Below are 23,378 nucleotides of genomic sequence, written 5' to 3'. Positions count from 1 at the left end.
AACTCCTGCGTGTCAGGCTTCAGTGCAATTTTGACAGAACACAGTACTTTCTTCTGTTATTCCTTATTTTCCACGCAGGCAATACCACTTTACCTCCGTGAAATTTGCTATTGCGTGATCTGCTGTAATGCATCGTACGTAAGGCGTTTTATGACATCCGTGCAGCTCTGGTGAGGAACATGCCCACACCAGGAGGGAAACACCATCACAGGAACAGAGCAGGGGCGCTCAGGAAATTTCCATCTTCTCCTCACTCGGTGCTGTTAACCATCATCGTGCTTGGTGCGGCCAGACTGCAGGATGCGACCCCGGTTCTGGTGCTGAGAGAATGTCAGTCTCCCAGTGGAACCTCTCTCGGCTCTAAGGTGCATCTTGACAGAAAGCCAGATTGCTCTAACCTTCCACGAGGCCGATTCCCTTGGCAGAGGTGACAGGGAGAGAGCCTTCTCTGGTCACTGTGGCGTGGATGCTGTCCTGTGTTTGCAGATCATCATGCTACTGTCTCTCCTTTCCCAGCCCGGTGAAGTCCAGTGGCCGTGGCAACGAACACGGGCGCACCTGAGAGACCCGAGCACTGCGACTTCCCTGGTCTTGTCCAGAGGGGCTGGAGCTCCCCCTCCCCCACCTGCACCACACTCCGGAATCGGGTCTGGCTGTGCTCACTGCCCGCTGGCCTCCCGTGTAACGTGGCTTCTTTCCCTGCCGTCGGCATGTGTCCCTGCCAGGCTGCTTGGTTTTCTGTCCTGCTTGTTTGTCCTGGACACCGGCAGGAGTTCAGGGATGTCGGGAAAGGGCGATGTGGCTGTGGGGTCTGCGAGAACTGATCCGGCCTGTTTCGAAATTTAAATTTGGTTTTAAGTCATAAAAGGGCTATAAAAACCTTACACTAAATAAGGAAAACTATCCCATCCGGGGGCCTAATCCCTGCCCTGTTCTGCTTGGCTTCCCTCCCTCATTACACTTGTATAATACAGTATGGTTTCTATTGAGTATTTCCTTCCTATTTTTACACTTATTCCTGCTTCACTGACTTTATTATCACCAGAATTTTGCAGCATTTTTTTTACACAGCCATAAATACTATTCAATTCAACAAATGCATACAAATGGTTTCCATTAGAATTTTAATCTACTCTCAAAATGAAAGAAAAGCTTAATATAAATCTTTTTAAATTACCAGAACATAAATTCAGACAGGGACAGCTCCACCTAGACTGTGCACAAGGGGTCACATCCTGCTGTCCTCCTCATAAATTAATTGAGGTCTCTCGCCGCTGTAAACGAACGGTGCATCCTGGAAAGATCATATCTGTCAAGATTGCAGATTGGTTTCCCTCAGACTTTGTAAAAGTCACAGCTTACAATACCTTCATTATGCCGATGAGAATGGCTGTCTCCCCAACTGGAAAGAAATAGGTGTTTTGTTCTGTTGGACCAAGATTTACAGAAAGCAATTTTCCTCCATGCAGGAGATATGACAGGCCTGCTGGAAAAAAATGTCATTTCACAACTTCTTTCATTTCATCACCTTTTTTTCTGCTGGGTGTAGATTCTCTCCCCTGTGTGGATGGGCTGCAGTGACATTTAATGGCTAAGTGAGGGAGTCACCGGTGAGTAGAGACTCCTTCCTGACGGGGCCAAGTTACAGAGTTTCTGCTCCCCTCTCTCTCCTTCCACCTCCGGGACACGTCCCAGCACCTGCCAGCGCCAGGGAGGGAAACCCCGAGCCCCTGGACGGACTTGACCCTGAGAACTCTCTGTGTCTCCGCAGTGTCCTGCACACAGCGGAAGCTGCCTCGGTTTTCCTCTCTGCTGAGCCCAAGGACCCCCACGCGCCCGCTCTGTCCTTGGCCGGCCGCAGCACGGCCTCTCAGGAGGACGACTGAAGGGCAGAGTTTGGGCTTCGATGTTTTTTTTCCCATTTCCTCATGTCATAACCCAATGCTGTTCCAGCAGAGCTTCTGCATATTAAATCGCCTTTTAGCCACCGGGAAGCGGGTGGGGTGATCTATGCAGAAAAGGCCCCTCATGTAAATGTATGGTGGCTGACGCCACCCCGTGAGGAGAGAGGGCGAGATTAGCCGGCAGACCAGGGGTCAGCAAAGCCCGGGAAACGTCACTCTGTGCAGCCACTGCTCTCTCCTTGGGTCAAGAGCCACTGTTCCAGGCTCCTCACCCTCAGTGGCCCACGGCAGGCCTGTCACCGCCTGTTCTCTGGGCCGTGGTTGGCAAGAAGGCTGAGGACATTGCAGGAGGGCATGTGGGACAGCTTTGGGCTCCCGGAGCTTCTCTGAGCTCTGTGTACCACAGAGAAGGTGGGCAGCGAAGGCAAAAGCAAATCTCTCTCCTGCCAAGGGGGAGAGCCCGGCCTTGTGCTGCAGGGGAGGCCTCCTACCTGGGCGGCCACCTGGCTGCCCCTGGCACGGAGGACAGAGCCACCAGGAGGCGTGGTGACCATCATTTCTATGGGCTGGTAAGACTCATGCAAATCTTTCTACAAATGATGATCTCTATCCACATAAAGTGCCATAATAGCCTCTTCGCTTTACTGAGTGGTGCTGGCTGTTCAAGTGCTTATTTCTTGATTCTTAGCCCATTTGCTTCCCATTAGCAGTAATCCCAGGCCTGCAAAACTCCAATTACTAAGTGATAATAGAAACGCTGCTCTGCCTCGCATTCTCTGGAGCGCAGGGTCCGGAGTGGGCCCGGGTTCCACATAGCCACACTGCAATCGCATTTTGCCGAGAGAGCAGCCATCTGGCCCCGGCCCTGGGTAAAACGCCCAGAGGAGCTGAGGGGCCTCCCCAGGGGTGTCTGCACTGCAGGTCGGAGGGAGCTGGCTGAAACAGGACAGGTGTTCCCGAGACAGCCCAGGACACTCAGATGGAGGAGGAGGGGCAGAGGTTCCAAGGCAAGGAACTGCATGAATATGTGCTTCTTTGACCTCTTGAGCTGGGGGAAAGGATGTGCTATGGACTGAACTGTGTCTCCAACAGTCATAGGTTTAAGCCTGAACCCCCAGTGTGATGGTATTTGGAGGTGTGGCCTTTGCGGGAATTAGGTTTAGATGAGGTCATGAGGATGGGGCCCTCACAATGGGATTAGTGTCCTTGTAAGAAGGGACCAGAGAGCCTGTTCCCTGCCCCCGACTGCCTGCCACGTGAGCACATGGCAAGAAGGCGTCCGTCTCGTCTGCAAGCCAGGAAGAGACCTCCCACCACAGCCTCACCACACTGGCACCCTGATCTCCGACTTCCCAGCCTCTGGGACTGGGAGAAATAAAGGTCTGTTGTTTAAGCCACCCAGTCCATGGCATTGTGTTGTGGCAGCCCAAGCAGACAGGGATAGGATGACAGGGCAGTGACAGGAGGACAGGGGAGTGAGTGTAGAGAGATGGGGTGAGGTGGGGGTTAAATCAGGTGGGACAGTTCAAACTGAACACAACTCATGAGAAGACTCACCCTTTAGGTGGCCCTGGTGACTGCTCTAGGGGAAGGGGAGCTGTCCTTTTTTTTTTTTTTAATTGTGACCCAAAAAACCACATCACGTAAAATTTACCATCTTAACCACTTCTAAGTTAAGCAGTGTTAAGTATATTCACACTGGCCCGCAACCAATCCCTAGAACTTTCTCATTGCACAAAACTCAAACTCTGTACCCACTGAACAACTCCCATTTTCCCCTCTCCCCCAGCCCCCGACAACCACTATTCTACTCTCTGTCTGTGAATTTGATTACTCTGGGGGCCTCACAGGAGTGAACTCAGACAGCATGTGTCCTTCTGTGATTGGCCTATTGCACTCAGCATAACGTCCTCCAGCCTCTTCCATGTTGGAGCACATGTGGGCATTTCCTTCCTTTTGGAGGCTGAGTAGTGCTCCGTTTCACACACGCACCACAGCTGGTTTATCCGCCTGACCCGTGCAGTGCTGCTGCGAACTGGGCTGGACCAGCTGTTCACGAAGGGCACATGTCAGGCACCGTGACGGTGCTCGGGTCGGCCTGTCTGCCCCATCTGCCCGGCCAGCTCCTCCCAAAATGGCTGACGACTGACTTTTTCTCACGAGCTCCCCTGTCCTCAGCACTCAGCCCCGGACACCCTGGTCCGAGCTGCCCTTGCCTTCTTCCCCCCGAGGCTCCTGGCTCCGTCTCGCCTGCTTTGGGCAGCAATACCTGTCTCTGTCCATTTCTCCCTCTACCTGGAAACTATCTGCCACCCTCAGCTTGTTTCACCACCAAGCGCTTCTGCTGAATGTCACCAAGCACTGTCCTGTCCTCTCCCAAAGTTTTCTTCAAACTCTCTCCACTCCAAGAGTCTCTTTTAAGTATTAATGTATGAGCAAAGCAGACTTGCTGGAATTTCCTCGATTTCACACCCAGTGATAAACAGATCCGAACAGACAAAAAGACAATTTGTAAGGATCTCAACAAGCATTTTGGTGCTTTTTGTTCCCTTGTTCAGACATCTGTACACCGATCACCCCCAGAAATAGCGCAATGCATTGCTATTGCCATCGGGCACCAACGTGAAGGGTTTGTCCCCTGAGCACAGTCTATTCTAAAAATGTGTCTTTCTAATGATAAAAAGCAGCAAACAAAGCGTGTGCTCTTCCTCTGTGACCCCTTTGCATTTTTCTGAGTAGCTTCTCACTCAAATTGTTCGTTGTAGCACTGGCTACATTCTTTAAGATTTTTTTAAAAATTGATATTTATTCTTTAGAGCAAGTTTTAGGTTTACAGAATGACTGAGTGGAAAGTATGAGACTTCCCATTTCCCTCAACCCCTCCCCACAATAATGTCTCCTCTTAGTGACATCTCAGCCTGACTCCCAGGCCAGCCCTCTCTCAGCAGCTGGAGCTGACCTGTCCCCCAGCGCCTCCCCCAGCCCCCAGGAGAGGCTCCAAGTCCACGGTCAAGGCATCAGGTCTGCAGCCCTGCCCTCAGACAGGGCGGCCTCCGAGGGCTGCTCTGTGGGGCAGCTGCAGGGGTGTCATGCACAGAGAACGCTGCAGGCTGGTATTCCCTGCAGGGCTATGGTGTGGCCCCTGCCACGTGACGCCAGGCAGCTGGGAAGGTGGCATCACCCAGACCCTCTTTAGGACTCCAAATGCCAAGGAGTCGAGCTTGCATTGAAAGAGTCTGGGATCTTCCCCTGCAAACCTTGCTGCTGCTCCTCCGAGAGTGGAAACCTGCCAACCCGCAGCCGAGGGACACTAACAACTCACTTGGCCAGTGAGCAATGTCACAGCCGTGTCCAAGAGAGGAGAGGCAGGAGGAGAGAGGTAACAGGCAGGAAGCCCACTCCCAGACAATGAGCCTCTTAAGAGTCCTGACTGAGCAGGAGTCTAAATTGAAACATCATCCCGGTGCAGTGGAGTGATTGCACTAACACAGGTTGGCAAAACATCAGACAGCAGGTAACACGGCTGCCTGCGCCCGGAGGCTCCAGCTAACTTCCTAATTGGGCCAAAGCACCTCTGGTGTTCTGAAGTTCGCTCGCACCACCACCAATGGCTAAACCAACTAATCCTTTAATCAATTAAAATGCGTGTCCAAGGCAGCGTTCTGCTCCTCCCTGGAGGGGCCGCTGGGCTTCCCCTGGTGATCTGTGCTGGCTTTGAGGCCCAGGCCCAGGGCTGCAAACCCGGCGAACTTGGAGCTCATGCCCAGGCCCCTGCGTGTGCCACTCGGACTGAGCACGGCTGTGGGTGTGTGGACCGTTCACTTCGCTCCTGCTCACTTGCATGTTTAACCCTAGGAGGGCACACTCCACTGTACCCCTTGTCTGTGCCCACTTACCTTTACTCAGTGAGAATCTGTCATGCTGCTTTTAAATCAAAGTGCTGTTGCTGTTTGGTAAAGAACCCCCAGTTTTTTGGGGGGAGGCACCTGTGTTAATGCTGTTCTGGACCTCTTCTTTCTCTGAATGTCCTAAGCAGGGCCTACCTTTCGGAACCCTCTCCTCCCTGCCCTGCCCCCTTTAAAGATAGTCATGGCTGCTTAATCAACATGTGCCAGTGAGGACCCATGTTCATAGCAGGTAGTAAAGGGCTGGATTCATTTATCTGTATATTTTTGCCAGGCACTTTTCTCAAGCCAGTGTGCATCCTCCCCCCGTGTGTCCCCGGTGCGATGCGGGCCGGCCTGCTTCAGACAACAGCACCGGGACACACGCAAAGGGGAGGTGAGGGGAAGCAGCAGACCTGGTGGTCACTGTCTGTGATATCTGGGGAACTAAATGGAAACCCCGCTGAGCCCTGTCCCAGCCCCACCCTCCTGGAAGCCAGAGCTGCTGGTGGCAAGGCTGCAGCCCCTGCGTTTCCCTCCGTTCCGGCTCCCCTAATGACAGCAGAGAGCGAGCCAAGGTCACAAAACGTGCAGAGAACATGCTCACAGTATGGAGTTTCTTCTAAGTAATACTTTTCTGATTCATTTTATTAAGAAATTAAATAGTTGATCCATTTGAACTCTCATGCATAGATATTAAATGTTGCTTATTATAAAAATGCTAATAAATCATTAGGGTTTTTTCAAAAAAAAATTAACCACCAAAGGGCTAACAAATTAAATTTAAATCATTAAGTCTGATATTCCTAGAGAGGGATCACAGGGGGTGGTACATTAGAGAACCTGTTTTTATTTTGTTGGTTTTAAGCACAAAGAGCCCGTGTTGGCTGCTGGCGCGAGCATCCCTGGCCCCTTTCCAGGCCGCGGCGAGCATCTGCGAGGCAGCTGACGGGGCGGGGGGTGGCCGTTTGGAGGGTGGCCGGGCTACCTGGGCTGCGGGGCCAAGTCCGTGACCTCGGCCTCATTAGTCCCGGCTCTAACCAGCCGAGCTAATCAGCGCCAACATGTGCTGCCCAAGCGCTGACTGCTCTGCTGCTCATTGCCTCAGCTAGGGCTGCCGCAGATAATTAAAAGCTCCACCACGAAGATGGCCAATCAGCCTCGGCTGGGCTCAGAAAGAAAGTCTATTGTCCCCTCTCAACAAAAAGGATGCAAGAAACAGGAAGCTCTCGGCATGGGGACACCGTTTTAATCAGAACTCAGAGCCCACCGTTCCAGCAGTCCGCCTGGGCTGCTGGAGGACTACGGCTGAACATTTCATCCTCCTGAAATATACTGCTGTGACTTGACTCAATTCGCCATCTCTTATTAACATTTTAACACAGGGGCCTTAAATAAGAAGAGAGTCTGTGATATTCTAATTTGTAAAACCATAACAGACTGTTTCATTTGTTCAGCTGCAGCCAACCAAGATAGCCTGGTATATATCAGGAGTTTGTCTATTTTTTTCTTCTCTTAAAGCAATGATATTAATCATACTTTGCATATTCACTATATTATAGCAGATAATTTTACAGGTGAAAAGGAAATGAGCAACTCTTTAAAAAAATCCAATTTTTTTTCCCCTTAGGCAATGTCATCCAGGCCAAGAAATGCATAAATAGAAGGAGGCAAAGTCAACAGTGAACAGACGCTTCCAAAGTGCTGGAACCACACTGACATCTAAGGCCACTGGCATCTCAAAGCATGGTCCTGTGGACTCTTTCAGGGGGTCTGCATTGTCAAAACTGTTTCCATTATAATACTAAGACGTTTCTCTGCCTTTTTCACTGTGTCGACATTTGCACTGATGCAACGAAAGTAATGGTGAGTACAAGTGAGGGTGAATGAAGCCAGGCAGGAATCAGCAGCAGTGGCCCCAACACACACGCATGCTCTTCACTGCCACACGCTCAGGGGAGACAACAAAGAAAGAAAAGTAAAAAGATGTTTCCTATAAGAGCGTTCTTAATGATGCCTGCAAAAAAGTATTACTTGTACTAAACCTTGACCATCTTTTTAACATTCCCTGGAATGAAACAGGAAGTATGAATAAAGCACTTTTGCCACATACCAAAGTACAATGGTTGTCTTCAGGAAAAGAACTGTGCAGTTGTTTTTGTTGCAAGCTAAACTAGCCTCTTTGTTCAGGGATGGCCATTTTTATTCCTCAGAGACAGGGTCTTGCTCTGTCACCCAGACTGGAGTGCAGTGGCCTGACCATAGCTCACTATAACCTTGAACTCCTGGACTCAAGCGATCCTCAGCCTCCCAAAGTGCTGGGATTACAAGTGTGAGCCACTGTGCCCAACCTGCCATTTTTACTTGAAAGAAAGACTGCCAAACTATGGATACTCAGATGTGGGTACATGACAAAACATTTTCTGGAAAATGAACAAAGTAAGCCTATCACATCAAGGAAAGTGAAGTGATAGGCTTACTTTGTTCAAGTGATACAACCCAAGCTTTCAGGATAAAATTGAAAGTTTGGAAAACTTATTGTCTGTCACTGTGAACTTGATAGCTTCCCAATACTTAAAAAGATTTTTCTGATGAGATCAGTGGTGATATTTACAAAAGCGATTTTTGGATATTGTCTAATGAAATGTGTCAACATTTGGAAGAACTGCATAACTCAGTAAACCAGTAGATTCTAAATGATCAGCACTTGTTATGATATGCTTAGGCAAAACAATTCAAAATGCAAGACAGACTAACAGATTTTAATGTAATATAATATGAAATGTTCATTGATATGGTTTCAGATTTCACATTGGAACTAATTTTTAAGAAACTTTCACTTATCAAGTTGTGGTGTGGTATCAAAGAATATCCACACTTTTCAGAAAATGCTATCGAAATACACCTCCCTTTTCCAACTACATATCTGTTTGGCTGGATTTTCTTCACATACTGGAGCCAAAACAACTTATATCAACAGATAGAAAATGCACAGAAATGAGAATCCAGCTGTTTTCTATTAAGCCAGGCATTAAAAACAGCTGCTATTCTTTTCACCAAATAGTTTTTGTCCTGAAAAATAACTATTTTTCATAAAAGTATGTTATTTATATTAACATGGGAGGAGTTTATTATTTTAAATGAATGAAAATATTTTTTTAATTTCTGTTTTAATTTCTAATGTGGTAAAAATCAATAGATATAACCCACAAAAACAAAAGCTCCTTTGGGGTCCTCTGTAATTTTTAAGAGGATAAGGGGGGCTGAGACAAAAATGTTTGAAAACTGCTGATTCTATAGAATCTTAGCGTAACAAAGCAGAAGACAGAGGCTCTCTTAAGAAGCAGTGCCACTGTCACTGTTCCAGATTAAAGGGACTAACAAGACACAACAACAACAAAAAAGTACCAAACCCTAGACTTCATCCTGTACTGAAAATGCTATGAAGAAAATTATTCAGTCAACTGACAAAACTGGAACGTGAATGGTAAAGTATTCTAACAGTATTAAACTTACTAACATCAATAACTATACTTACATATGAAAACATCCCCATTCTTAGTATTTAGGGGCCAAAGGCCATGATGTAACTTATTCTCACATGGAGGGTGTGTGCGTATTACTCTTCGAGAGTTCTGACCAACTAAGAAACTACGATTTTTTTGCACAAGAGTTTGAAAGTCAACACAAAGATCACAAAATTCCTATGAAGCAAGTATCATTTTTCAATTCAACAAATATTTTAACACTGACGATGTGAAGAGCCGGTGAGTAGAAATTACATAATTAGATTATACAATTTTCCAAGCAAGGGGTATGCTGTGGCCAGTAGCATTAGTAACAGCAGTTACTAACCTCCGTCTCCCTTGCAGCCTCTGATGTAGATCTTGGAATGCCAAGTACCCTGCCAGCCTCCCTGCAGCTAGGAGTGGCCATGTGATCCAGCTGTGGCCAAAGGGACAGAAGAGGATATTTGTTGGGGCTTTTGGATAAGTTTCTGCTTTCTTGATCAAAGGGACAGGCAATAGGGCAGAAGTCTTATCCCCGCCCCCCACTCACTCCCATCTCCTCTGGCATTTGGCATGAATGAGACACCTGAAGTTTGACAAAACAAGCTTGAAGGCATAAAGCAAAAGATAGCCAAGTGAAAATAAAGAAAAAAGCCTAAATCTTTGCAGACATCATTGAGCAGCTGAACCAACTCCAGGAATTGCTCACTGCGGTACTTATTATGTGAGAAAAATATACTGTTTAGCCACTGAGAGTCAGGTGTCTGTTATTTACAGCTGCATATCGTACTGACGCCTGCTTATCTGCAGAGGGAGCAACCCCAAAATGCCCACTTGAACCCTGGACCAAATGGCATGTTTAAGTTTTTAACCATACCACAATGTAACAATTTTCACGAACAAAAATTAAGATAAAGAACTACAACAGCATTCTACAGTGATTTAAGACCTGAAAAGGTCAAGGTATCTTTTAATCAGATGGGTTTCAGTGGAAACACCATCTCTGGGTGTTCTGCCAAGAGCGTATATTATTGCCGAATTCCTAATTCAAAACCATACATAAGAATGCTTTAACTGAAATGCAGAAGTTAAAAATAAGATATTTAAATAGCAATCTCCCTTCTCTCTCAAAGATAAATGTGCCCATTAACCCTGGGTGGTAACAGGAAGATTTCTTTCTCTTACATTTTATATGACAATTTTTTCAAGCCATTCATAAGGAAATCAGCATGGAAAAAATAATTTAGGAAGTTGGCTCCTGATCAGCTACTTCACTGAATTAAAGTATAATCAGGCTCATAACTTTTAAGTAGAAATATTAAAAACATGTACAGAAGCCCTTTGCATAAGGTGCCATGCAACATGAGGAGGATGAGGGGCGCTTGGGGACAAGGACTCACAAGGCACCACAGACGCTCTTGTGGAGTTTACAGCCTGGTTGGAGCAGGAAGAGATCAGCATACAAAGTTAAATGAAATGTTTCAGTAACAGTTCTAGACAGTAGAAGAGATGTCATAAAACAGGGCATGATTCATTGCCAAAGAGATTGTTGCTGACAGTAACAACTGCAGGATTTCAAAGAAAAAGTCACTTCAAGCCCAGGAAGGTCTGGGCCTGGGCGAGTTCACCAAGAAGCCAAGGGCCCAGCTCCAACTTATGAGAAAGTCTTCATCGGGGTGACTGGTGTGGGGAGGGAGGCTGCTGGCCGGGGCGGAGGTGGGCGGCGCCGGGCTCAAGAGGAGCGTCACCCACTCAGGACAGCACCGGCCGCCAGAGGTGGGAGCAGCCCCCGGGTGTCCATCGGAGGAGGAATGGCAACAGAATGTGGTGTGAGCACATGATGGGACAGTCTTCAGTAGGAAGGTGATCCTGACACGTGCTTTAAGGATGCACCTTAAAGACATTATGCCAAGTCAAGAGCCAGTCACAAGGAAAAACTTCTATATGATTCTACTTATGAGGTATTTAGGGCGCTCAAATTCATGCAGAGAGTAGAACAGTGGTGGCAGGTGCTGGGGAGGCAGCGAGAGGGAGTTAGTGTTTAATGGGTATGGAGGTTTTGGGGGCATTTTTTTGATAAGGTCTCATTCTGTCACCCAGGCTGGAGTGCAGCTCACTGCAGCCTCCAACTCCTGGGCTCCAGCGATCCTCCTGCCTCAGCCTCCCAGAGTGCTAGGATTACAGGCACATGCCACCACACCTGGCCTTAACTAACATTTCTAATATCTGGCCATCTGCGTCTATTCTAACCCTAACCTAGGAGGCACCAGAGAACCCAATACATGGTCGGCAATCAATAACTATCTGGAGATTCACATACTCTTATGATGAAATGGCTTTAGACTCCTCCAACAGCTCTAAAAAAAAAAATAGGGCTGGCTATCGGGACCTCCAGAATTCTTGGGTGCCCTCATTCCAAATGGTGGTCATGCCTGCACTGCCACAGCTGGTGTGCTGCAAGGTTCGTCATCACGGCTCCCTGGCAGGAGGTAAGTTTGCGAGCACCGTCCCCTCGAGTTCTGGTCCTTCCACTGAGCCCCAAGGCAGGCCTCCTGGTTAATGACTTGGGGAAACTACCATTTTTAGGGTGCCCTTACTTTAACAGCAACAACAAAGAGTGAACTATAAATATTAAAACTTCTTGTCAGTGTCACCAAAAGAAAACTGCCTTCTTGCAACAATCTGTTCTCCAACAGAAATATTTTTAATCCTCAGGTAGATATGGATACTGGAAAAATTATATCTGGCCCTCAAGAACTTTCGATCACTGGGCATACAAGCCTATGTTTTTATTCATGAGCTCTTCTCAGTTTTTATGCTTGTTCTCTTATTTTGCTTCATTTTTAATTTAGGAAACGATGGCTAATATATTAGATCGGACTTCAGAAGTCTTCAATGACAGAGTGCTAAAAGAGAAAAAAGGAATAAAAGCATAAAACGTGTCAAGGAAATGGAGTTCCTATCATTTCACTCACAAATTTTGCCTTTTAAATGTAGTCCTTCTACCAAGGGTTCCGTGAAAGACGGTTTCCTTATTGTCATTTATTAGCCATGACAGGCAGCAACACTTCTCTCAGATACAGTCTCCCTTCCCCACAATTATCTAGTAATGCCCGCCAGGCAAAACACTGCGCAGACTCCTTCCTTCTGGAATGCTTCTCCCAAAGGCAACCGTTCAAAGCAAGCCTCTATTAACTGGAACACTGACGTCTGCAGAATCTCTGGACAGGACAATTCTGCTACTCTCGCCATGATCCCAGAAACTAAGCCACAATTACTTACACTCCAGTCACCAGGAAGTCAGGGTCAGCGACAGCATCATCGGTGGAACCGTACACACGCCAGCGACAGCATCACCCCACTGTTCCCCCAGCCACAGACTGTCAAGACCTGGACTTGCCTCCTAGCGTGGAACTTCCCCGTTAACCTCCTCCCAAAGAGGAAAAAGGGGGAAAAATTTTTTTTTCACTAAAACTCAATGTAACAACCAGACAAAATATATGATAGTATCAAAATTTTAAAAATTTCGATGTTCTACTGGCTTTCAGCCCCTGGACATATTTACAAACGTGATGTGACAAAAATTCCATGCTCTTTGTTAACAGGGCTCACAACCCATAAAAATCTTTTATTTTCTATCTTTAAGTCGCTTTACTGACTTCTTTCTTCCATATACCTTCTGGGGAAAAAAAACAAACAAACAACAGAGGGTAAGGGGTGTGGAGGAGAAAAGAGAAAGAAATCAAGGAGAGAAGAGAAGAGAGATTTAGAAGGAGAACAAGGTAGCCAGGCGTGGTGGTGCGCACCTGTAGTCCCAGCTACTCGTGAGGATGAGGCAGGAGGATCGCTTGAGCCCGGGAGTTCGAATCCAGCCTAGGCAACATAGCGAGACCCTGTCTCTAAAGAAGAAGGAAAGACAGCACAATGAGAGGTCAGCAGAAGACAGAACTCGGGACTGAAGCCTTCCGGGAGGGCGGAGGCCCGGGACCCACCAGATGGCCCCCCTGACACCACACACAGGGCACACAGAGAGGGGTAAGAGCCTTTCTCAGCATCTTAAATCTGGCCCATAACGAAGCACCACCCCCCAGCCCTGGGCAAGCACACAGCTTTAGCATCTCAAATTGTTCTTTGAGCATTAAAACATACGTAATGTACTTCACAGACAATACATAAAGGACACAAGAGTTAACCATATAACTGTAACAACATAAAAATGAACATGCTTCAGTGGGGGTAGACTTTAATAAGATTTTAATATTAGGACGGAGCCAAATTACAAAATGCCCTAGAATGTGGAGTACAGAACCTCGGAGACAAAATAAAAACTCATGAAAATATAAGAGCACTTAAAAAAGGTAATAAACTTTCTCAACAAAGGTACTGAGCGTGTTTAATAACAATTAGACGAGATTAAAGACAAAGGGCTGGGCCCCACGTCCGACTGCAGTGGTGAGGAAAGCCGTATCTGTGCGGCTGACAGCATGGCACCAGGAGCACAAACGAGCTCCAGCCACCAACAGCTCCGCAATCCACTGCCTCCAAGTGGGCGGAATTTCTCACAATTCACTTACAGGACAGGAATTAATTGATTCTTGGTTGCAGAGCTGCCTTGGAAATGAACCATGTTGGCATTCAGAGGAAAGGCAACGAGGTCCACGTGACAGACCCCTCCCAGCCACACAACCCCAGCTGCCACCACAGCAGAGTGTGGTCTTGGGGCACCAAGGGAGACAGGCTGTCTGCTCTGGGAACAACTCATTATTCAGATAGACGCAGGGTCTCCACGTGACCAACAAACCAAAAATAAGCCAAAACAGCAGGGGTCCTCACCCCCAAAGGACTAATGTGCCACCACCCTGTGTACAGCAGGACAGCAGGGACAGAGGAAATGGCCCTGGTTCTGTTATGCTCATCATCTGTCATTATAGATGTGCCACACTATCTCGGTTTTCAGGGTGGGTAGGTGGGGGCTTCTCTCAACTCTCTGCAGCAAATACATTAATATCGTCACTGAGTCCTAATTTTTTTCCAAGGGCACTACATGTCATGCTTCATTTGGGCCAGATGTTCAAATCAGTGTGTCTGCTCATCCCCGCTAAGAACACAACAACAATTCTTTATTTGTCCTTCCAGCACATGCAGTAGCCAAGAGCGGCTGCTGGAATGCGGCGGATGACAGACAGCTGGGGCCCCTCTGCAGCGCCACCAGCATCCCACGAGCCGGGACACGAGGGGCAGGCACCCTTGCTCTAGGCCACCGACAGGTTCCCTTATTTTAAACCCTAAATCAATAGTTCAGACAGATGGGGATTCCATGTGACAGGAGACACAGTAAGGAAGATTTGAGGCTTTATATTCTTTAGATGTCTACTTTTGCTGCACTGGCTATTAAAAAGTTATGTGTAACTTCAAGATGAAAGGCATTAGCAGCTTCTTAGAAGAGGATAATCCCAATCTTCTGGAGATTTAATGAGATGTAACTCACTGAAGCTTCTGACTCGCTCTGCTGTTAATTGAATCAAAGTCAATGACAATCTTGCTGCACTTCGGTGTGAATTTCCTAAACATAAAAAACAAAATATAGAAAGGTATTATCTGGTGAGTAGTTAAAGCAATTTGTTTACTTTGGCTTAACTTATATTTTCTATGTGGAGAAATAAATGTCCTGGGATTTGCTTGATATTTTATCTCTATGGGAGCCAATTACACCACACCATACCGGGAGAGACACGGAGCAGAAGAGACAAGACAAAAAGAGATGCATGGGGTGGCGTGGTTTGTATGTTCTTCAGCTACCTGAGTTTCACGAATTATCAGGGAGTCAAAGGATTTCTAACAAGTTAGCTGCACAACATGATATCCGATTACTAGTTTTCCCATCAGATTTATCTCATTTTCTAGGAAATTTCTGCAGCCAACTTGGAGTTACACTAATGTAAAAAACAGGAAATTTTCTTTTGCCTCTTATACATAGCAAAAAACAACTAGCTTTAATGAGGAGTAATTGTTGAAATTATGTTCTAAGAATCCAAATGTAAAATAAACCAACTATATTTTTTTACTCATTAACTTTTTTTTCTTTTTCCTTTTTTTTCTTACAGACAGGATCTCGCTGTCATTCAGGCTAGAGTGCAATGGCATCACAGCTCAGTGGAACCTCAAACTTCTAGACTCAAGCCATCCTCCTGCCTCAGCCTCTCAAGCAGCTGAGGCTACTGGTACACACCATCATGCCCGGCTAACTGGCTAATTTAAAAAAATTTTTTGTAGCAACAGGGTCTTGCTATGTTGCCAAGGCTGGTCTCAAACTCCTGGACTCAAGCGATCCTCCTGCCTCAGCCTCCCAAAGTGCTGGGATTATAGTCACTGAGCCTGGCCCTCATTAACTACTTACTGGTTACCTCTACAAAAATTATAAACAAAATATTTGGAGACTAAATATATATTTTTTTAAGAATCAGTAAACAAGAGAGTATGTAAATAACCTGGATTTAAAGTCTCATAAGGTACTACAGTGGCATTCAGGAGATGGGTCTGCATAACCTGTCTCCCTAATGACTAGCACAGGGGCCAGCAGTGCCCCTGTCGTGACAGCCCCACTGTTGCTCACCATGAATACCATAAAACTCTGTAAACCTGCACTGTCCCAGAGAAATTTTCCACCATGAATCAAAGGTGGTTGAACTTACTTGCAAGTAAAACATACCTCACAATCTTTGCTCAGCAAACATAATCATAAAAATCCAAAAGACTTCAAATCTCAAAATGTTGCTGTAAAAAGAATTCATGGTGTTTCAACCTGGCAGGTTACTTTCAGCCTAAATTTTCTATGTCAGAGTTGTTACATTTGCAAAATTTACAAAGGTTTGGTGTTACTATTATAAAACATGTGAATTTTTAAATTTCTCGCTACTTGAATAATTAGTTTAAGCCCTGGAAAGTCACTAAGTATAATCGTTAAACAAATTGTCTTCAGATACTCCTGTCATTGCTCTTAAAAATCTCCCCCCTAAAATAATTTTTAGATTTTTATGCTCCTACCTTTCTAAAGACACTTCCAAGCGTGGAAGTCAGGTGCCAGAGGAGAAACTAAACATCAGCCAAGGTCAAATAAGTCTCTTCATCAGCACATCACACCACCCTCCCCAGGTTCTCCCTACTCACCTGAACGTCACCCCAGCCATATTAAACAGCAGCCTCGCCGCTTTTGTCTCATCACTATCATGGTATTTATCCGACATGAAAATAACTTCTTTAATACCTTAAAAGGTAACAGGGAAGTCTCCTTAGTACATGCACATACAGATACTGCAACGACATGCAGAAGCAGATGGAGCCCTCGCACCGTCTATGATTAATGACCTTTTCCGAGCGAGCCTGCAGACAACGTCCAGTCACTGAAATATACATATCTGCCACTTCCTAATACAGCAGAGGGTGGATCAGAGTTAGCCTCCCCTCCAGTCTTTATGGATCTTTGACAAATGCAAAGGGAAAACAAGTAGTCAAGCTTTGATCCAATTAACAAATTTTCTTTACTACAGGTAATTAAATACTCTATTCATGAGGCAACTACGCTTAACTCAAGAAGCTAGCGAGGGGAGTGGAGGGTGCTGGCAAACCAAGAGGCAAGTACCACGTGCGTCCAAGAGCAGCTACGGAGAGCAGGTCTGTTTTCCTTGCCTGAGCTCACCAGGCAGAGCTAACTGGGGAGCCAGGAGTCTGAGGGCCCTGCACTGAGGGCTGCTCCACCAGCCTCGGAGGGGACTGGGAGGCTGGCCGTGCGGAGCACACACTGTTCTTCCCATGCACCTGCCTCTGCTTCACACCCGAGGCCGAGGCCGGTGAGGAAACTTTCCTAAGGATTTTGCGGCAACGACGGGGAGGGAGCTCACACTCTTCCCTGACTGCGGCTTTTGGGTTGGTACCAGCAGACCTCTTCTGCTCTGAGATCCAGGGGCTCGTGATAAACAGCCCCTTTAAACCACACATCTGGCTAAACATGCTAAGTCTTTAAATCTCAAGCCGAGAGTTTTACAGAGATAAAGTGTAGCTGAATCTTAGATATGACAGTTTGAAAAAGGTAAAATATTCAGAATACAATGGTATAGATTTATGGTAACTGTAATATAAGAAAAACTTAAAGCAGTACACCATTTGAGTCTTATGACATTTATATGCAAAGATATGTTTAGATACTCAAATATCTACCACGTATTAGATACAAATTAAAATTTCATACACAGACTCCCAGCTGACCTTGTTTCTGACAGAAGTTCATTTCTCTCCCTCCCCCCTAATCTATGCACAATATGTCAGAGAATAGTAAATTGACAGTAATTATATGCAATGCCTGTGTTGTTTTTTGGCAGCTTGCAGTTTAAGAAGTTGCAAACTAAATTAAAAACATGCTAAGAATCACAGAGGATGCAATTAGTCTTAAAATACCTGGCACCATTCAAAAACAAAACACGGGAAATATCTTGCAAAGTTGATAGTGCAATTAATTTAGATCTAAACAATAGCAATTTAAGATCAAACACATCTGCAAAGAGCTACTGAAGAGCAGGCAGCACTGCAAATGTGACACACACAAAGGCCGGTTCCTACCTGCCTGGATGATGAGCTTAGCACACTCATTACACGGGAACAAGGCGACATACATACTACAGCCTTTCACGTCGGCCGAATTTTTGTTCATGATGGCATTCAGCTCGGCGTGGCACACTGTGGGTTTGAAAGAGAAAGAAGGGAAAACTCAGGCTGCAGCTCATGAAGAATTTACTACGTGTTAAAGCATTTCATTCCCCCTCTCTGAAATAACATATAACAGACTTAATAAAAAAAATTGATTAGAAACATCAAGTACTGAGACTACCAAAGGAGACCCACGTGGCCTGCCCGGGCTGGCGATTAGCCGCCAAGCCGCTGGCGCAGCAGCCCCGTCCGTAAGCACCTGGAGCAGCCAGAGGGGCCGAGGTCAAGTGCTTTCACCCACCCGGCACCAGCTATAGCTCAGCGCTCCACAAGACCCTGGGGTGTTGAATTGCCCACATAAAATGGCTCATTTGTGTGTTGATATGCACACACAGGGACATTCACTGTGGCTGTTAAGAGGGCAGGGAGCAATTTTAAGAGCAGGAGAATCAAGAAGTGAAGCAGCTGAGCATTTCCATCCGGAAGGATCCACTTCACATCATCATTCTGGGCCCACATACACACAAGAAAAAATGCCAGGTGATGGCCTGCAGTTTGTCTTGTGTAAGAAAAACATGCATCCACTTAATGGCAAGGAAGAGTCAAATTTTTGATATATTGGCCCATTTTACCAACGATCCCAAAATGATGATCTGGGGTCACCCCCCGACTTGCCTGAGTTCAAAGTCAAAGGGAGCACCTTCCTCTCTCTCCTGAATCTGTCAACACTGACCCATTTCCCAGGCTCCGCTGGGGTAGATGTTCCCGCCTCTATTCCACAGGCAGTATTCCCCCTCCAGCAGCAAGGAGTAGTGCTCACAGGTTTGGGTTTGAATCCCTCACTCTGCTCTGTGGGGTTTCCGTATGGCCATCTTGTATCGTTCCTGAATTTTCTGGGTGTGTTATCGAAATCTGTATTATAAACTGCTACAGCAATGACTCACACACTTGTCTGTACATTGGAATACCCCGTTGGAGCTTCCAAAATATTAATACTGATTATCTGTGCCCCACGCCTGGAAAGTGGATGGTCTGGGCTATGGCCCAGGACTGGGAATGTTTAAGAGATTCCCCAGACGACTCTAACATGCACACAAGTTCAAGAAGCACCGCCTCTGGGCTCTTCCGGTATCCCCACATGCTACGCACGTGCTATGTGCACAACGGCTAAAATAAATGTTTGTTGAACAAACGAATGAATGACTATCTAACCGTGGTCCACATCATACAAAACGCCTAGAATAGAAATATGGAGATCTTCAAGGGTCTCCCCTGCCCTCTCCAACCCACCAACCTTCTGTAGTTAACACCTTCTTCTGGGAGTTTTGAGGCCTTAAACGAACAGTGGCCTAAACTCGTGGCTCTCATACATTTCAGACTGGACTCACTGGCTTAGTCAATGCACATTTATTGAGCACCTGTCCTCGGTCAGACAGATGAAGACCTCAGCCTGCCTTCCTCAGCCAGCCTCCCATTTTTGGGTGGAAATGCAACTATCTATAAGTACACATCCCCTGCACAAGGTCTGTAATTTCGTAGGCAGAAAGCTGACTAAAAGCTCTCTCAGGAAATGTTAGTAATTACTCAGTTTTAGTCTATGAATACCATGTTTTAGGAGGTCTTAGTCCTGTGTAAAAATGAGCAGTCTCTTCTGGCATTGCAGGAAAATCTAAAGAGACAAATGATCTGTGCTTAATCAGATCACAGCCCATCAGAGAATAATCCTCACTGGCCACAGAGGGACCTTAGCCGCACCCCTGAGACCAACAGGTCTAATACGCTGTGAAGGCACAGCCGGGAGAGAAGAGAGGGGGACAAGGGCGCCTGGCCACGCCGTGTGGCACTGGCCTTGGAGAGGCTCCCTGGCCCCTTCTTCCCTGGTGACTAAGATGTTCGGAAGCTGGGATTAAAGCTGTTCAGGGTTAAAAACAATTAGATGTAATTGTTTCTTTTATTTCCCCCTGGAGGGCAGAGCCCAGCCTTCTAGGTTCTTTGTAACTCCCCCAGAGTCTAATGCCAGGCCATGAACATAATAGGGGTGTTAAATATTTATTGAATGAATAAAGGAGGAAATGCAGATTCCAATTATTGATGGTGATGTTGGAAAATACTAAAAGTCTTCCTAAATTCAAATATCAAAAATATGCTTTCCCATCTAATAAATATTTTTTGATGGTGTTGGTATTAGTATTCAGAACTGCAGAGTCTCTGAAGCTGTTATGAAACACTATTCTGGCATCCTCTTTTGTATCTCTAAGAATTCTCACATTGACTGCAACCATCTTCCTCTAATTCACTGGAGGCAGTCTGGGGCAAAATTTAACATTATAGGTCTGGATTCATTAGTGAAAATTACCATATGAAATAGATTCTCTTGGGCAGCATCTGACATTCCTGTGTATAAAGGGTGATTTATAGAAATAACACACGTGATTATAAACAGACTTCTTCTCTCCTTACTAAGAAATCTCAAGATGAAAAATATAAAGCTTCTTGTTAAAAAAAGATGAAGTCTGCCGGGCAATAGGAACAGAGTGTCAGGCATACACGAGACTTTTAAAAGGAACAGTCCACAATCCACTATCCCACAAATTCAAAAACCAGACAATGACGAAAACAAAACTCAAGTGTTCAGTCTAGAGCATTAAGGTCAACTCCACCCTAGTTTTTCTCGCTGGTTCCTGCACCCTTTCAGCTGCATACACGGCCAACACCGACTTCCTTCCCCGCGGTCCCCTTAGCCCACCAAACCCTCTCTGAATAACAGCTTGCCTGGGCCACACCTAAGGGGCCAAGGGGAGAAATTCCAACCCAGAGGAGCTCTCGCCACCTTGGCCTGGGCCAGCCCACTTGTTCTCACCGTGGACCTCCCTGGGCGCTGTCTGTCCATGGCTTCACCTTTCTGGCCTGACACTTGCCTCGTAGGTCCAGGATCTCCAAGCCCCTGCAGCTCTGGCCCTCCATCCCGCCAGAGCTGCCCTGCACGTCCCTCGGGTTTGTTCCATGTAAGGAGGCTCTCCTCCATCAGGCCTCGCCCCTAGACTGTCCTCAAGGAGGAAGCTGGGCAGACTAACTCGACGACCGCCCTTTTGGTCAGAGTGGAGTTTGGGGGCTCGTTTTACTCGGACTGGCCCTCTACACTGATCACCAGCTAACTGCCAAATCTGCTCCAGGCCACGAAGAGCACGCAGGACCCGGCTAGCCAGACCACAACAAGGCGGGGCATCTTCCACTGTCCTCTCCACCCGTGCAGGCAGGCATGGAGGAAAAGCTTTGCCACGGGGGCAGCACCAGGGTTCAGGGCCCAGTCTGGCGCTTAGAAGCTCAGGACAAGGTGCAAGAGTGCTCTTTCAGTGCACGGGAGAACACGGGCTCTGAGAGAGTGCATTTCCAACTAAATAAATAAAGCAATTTAAAAAATACCAAGTGCATCTGATTTTTTGCTTTTTCCTAAGTCTTCCAGTTTAATTCCTCAGCACTCCAGAGCGGCTGACCTCCAAAGCAAGCTCTGACTAACAGAACACGAGCCTGCCCTCCAGGCGCCCACCGCAGGCCCCACTTCTGAGGCCCCGGCTTCTCTCTGCTCCATCTTTCTTCTCCTTTAAGCACGTACTTAGTCCCCATTCTGAAAAGGTCATCTTTTCAGCCTTTTAGGTCTCTTTTCTTCTTCCTTTCAAGATGAAATCATCCTGTCTACAACTGCTATTCTAATTTTTAAAATAATTGTCTTGACATTACAATGCATTTATATAACTTCTAGTTTTCTCTAAAACACTGGTCTTCAAGCTGTAGGTCATGCAACCAGTTCAGTGAGTTATACCAGCTTTTTTCTTTTTCTTTTTTAATGAAATAGATAAGAAGGGAAGAGTAGAGATCAGAATGCATCTCACATGCAAGGTTAAGTACTGTTCCTAACAACTGCTTCAGGTGTGTGTGCTTCAAGTGTAACCTATGCTGGGTCACCACGTATAGTTTGAGAATCACTACTCTATGGAAACCTACTGACCTCTGTAATATGCTGATAAATGTTTATAACTAATTTTTTTTTAAAGCCCTCATTTGCAGCATCTGCCAATTTCTGTGGTGTAGATATTCCCACATGGCCAATCTCAAGCTCCAATGTGACACAAAGCTGGGAAGAGCTGTGCACAGCTGGCTGGTAAGAGCGCCTCCCACATGCCACTGGATGGCCCTATCATTACCAAAAACCAAAATCTCTGTTTGGTTGCAACTTTCAGATTCCCCTGCTGTCTTGGACTTGATCACTGGACTACTCTCCCCTCTAAGGCCCCCAGGACCACCCCACCCTTGGTGTTGGCCATCTACTTTTCTGTGAGTCCTTTTCTTTCTCCTGCCTTTCTGGGCCCTTCCCCAAATTTGAATCCTAGTCTTCGCTTTTCCTCCTATAGTCATCAACTGTAAGAATTCATCTATTCACAGATCTCAGATACCAGATCTATCTGTAAAACCCTGACATCTCTACACATCTAGCCCAATTTCCCATCTTCTCCCAGGTCTTCTCTCCACTGGTCTGGGGCTTCTCTGCACCTTTTCTCACGACAGGTTGAGAAACCCTTATCCAAAATATGCTTGGGACCAGAAGTGTTCTGGATTTCAGATTTTTTTGGATTTTGGAATATTTGCATTATACTTAACAGTTGAGCATCCCCAATCCAAAAATCCAAAATCCAAAATGCTTCAAGGAGTATTTCCACTGAATGTCATGTTAGCACTCAAAAAAGTTGTAGATTTTGGAACATTTTGAAATTCAAATTTCCGGACTTGGGATTTTCAACCTGTACAGTAAACATTCCACAGATTATCTGACAGCAACAAACTACAGAATAAACTTCCCATTCTCTAGTGTTAATTTAACATTTTTATTGTATTGCCTAAGAACTGCAGCAAGAGCCACAAATATACCTGAATGCAAAAATCAACCAAGGAGTTAGCTGTTAGTTTTGAGCACGGTTTTTATATTCACAGTAGGAATAAGGACTAAGTATTCCAAAGACATATAGTACCTAGGAAATAGTCATAAGTTAAATTGTCAAAAAAGATACAATTTTCAACTACCTAAATTACACATCTATGGCTAAGCAATAAGCAAAAGAAATCTCAAATACTACAAGTATATTTGATAAGCACAGAGAGTGACACAAAACCCTCCAATTATTCCCAACATAGTTTAAAAGGAAAACTATCGAATGCCGAAAATATCAGATTAAAGCTTATTAAGTTCTTGATTGCCAGAGGAGAACCTCTGTTTCAGGTAATTATAAGACAATTCATATGCTTTGGCGTTTTTTTTTTCTTTTCTATTACTAACTGTCAGAATTCAGAACTGCATTAACCTTGGACCACTGAGAAGAGATTGTATA

The 23,378-nt window shown here is 45.9% G+C and overlaps 1 protein-coding gene across 7 annotated transcripts in view; it reads right to left on the bottom strand.

The window, feature by feature from the left end:
* Positions 1-23,378, bottom strand: part of DCTD (dCMP deaminase) — a 56,728-nt gene that overhangs the window by 18,020 nt on the left and 15,330 nt on the right. For 5 of the 7 annotated variants that reach the window (XM_045552457.1, XM_045552459.1, XM_045552460.1 and 2 more), the window contains exons 4-6: positions 17,911-18,027; positions 16,465-16,561; positions 14,786-14,860 (exon numbers count right to left, since the gene is read on the bottom strand). In XM_045552457.1, coding sequence (XP_045408413.1) covers positions 14,786-14,860; positions 16,465-16,561; positions 17,911-18,027 — 289 coding nt within the window. Of the gene's footprint in view, positions 1-13,534; positions 14,861-16,006; positions 16,072-16,464; positions 16,562-17,910; positions 18,028-23,378 lie in introns of those variants that run through there. The other 2 variants (XM_045552456.1, XM_045552454.1) reach the window with 2 other exon arrangements.

The sequence above is a fragment of the Lemur catta genome, chromosome 5 (genome assembly GCF_020740605.2).
Source record: "Lemur catta isolate mLemCat1 chromosome 5, mLemCat1.pri, whole genome shotgun sequence".
Classification (NCBI taxonomy): Eukaryota; Metazoa; Chordata; class Mammalia; order Primates; family Lemuridae; genus Lemur; species Lemur catta.
The sequence above is the reverse complement of the archived record's forward strand: the minus strand, read 5'-3'. Positions and strand labels throughout refer to the sequence as shown.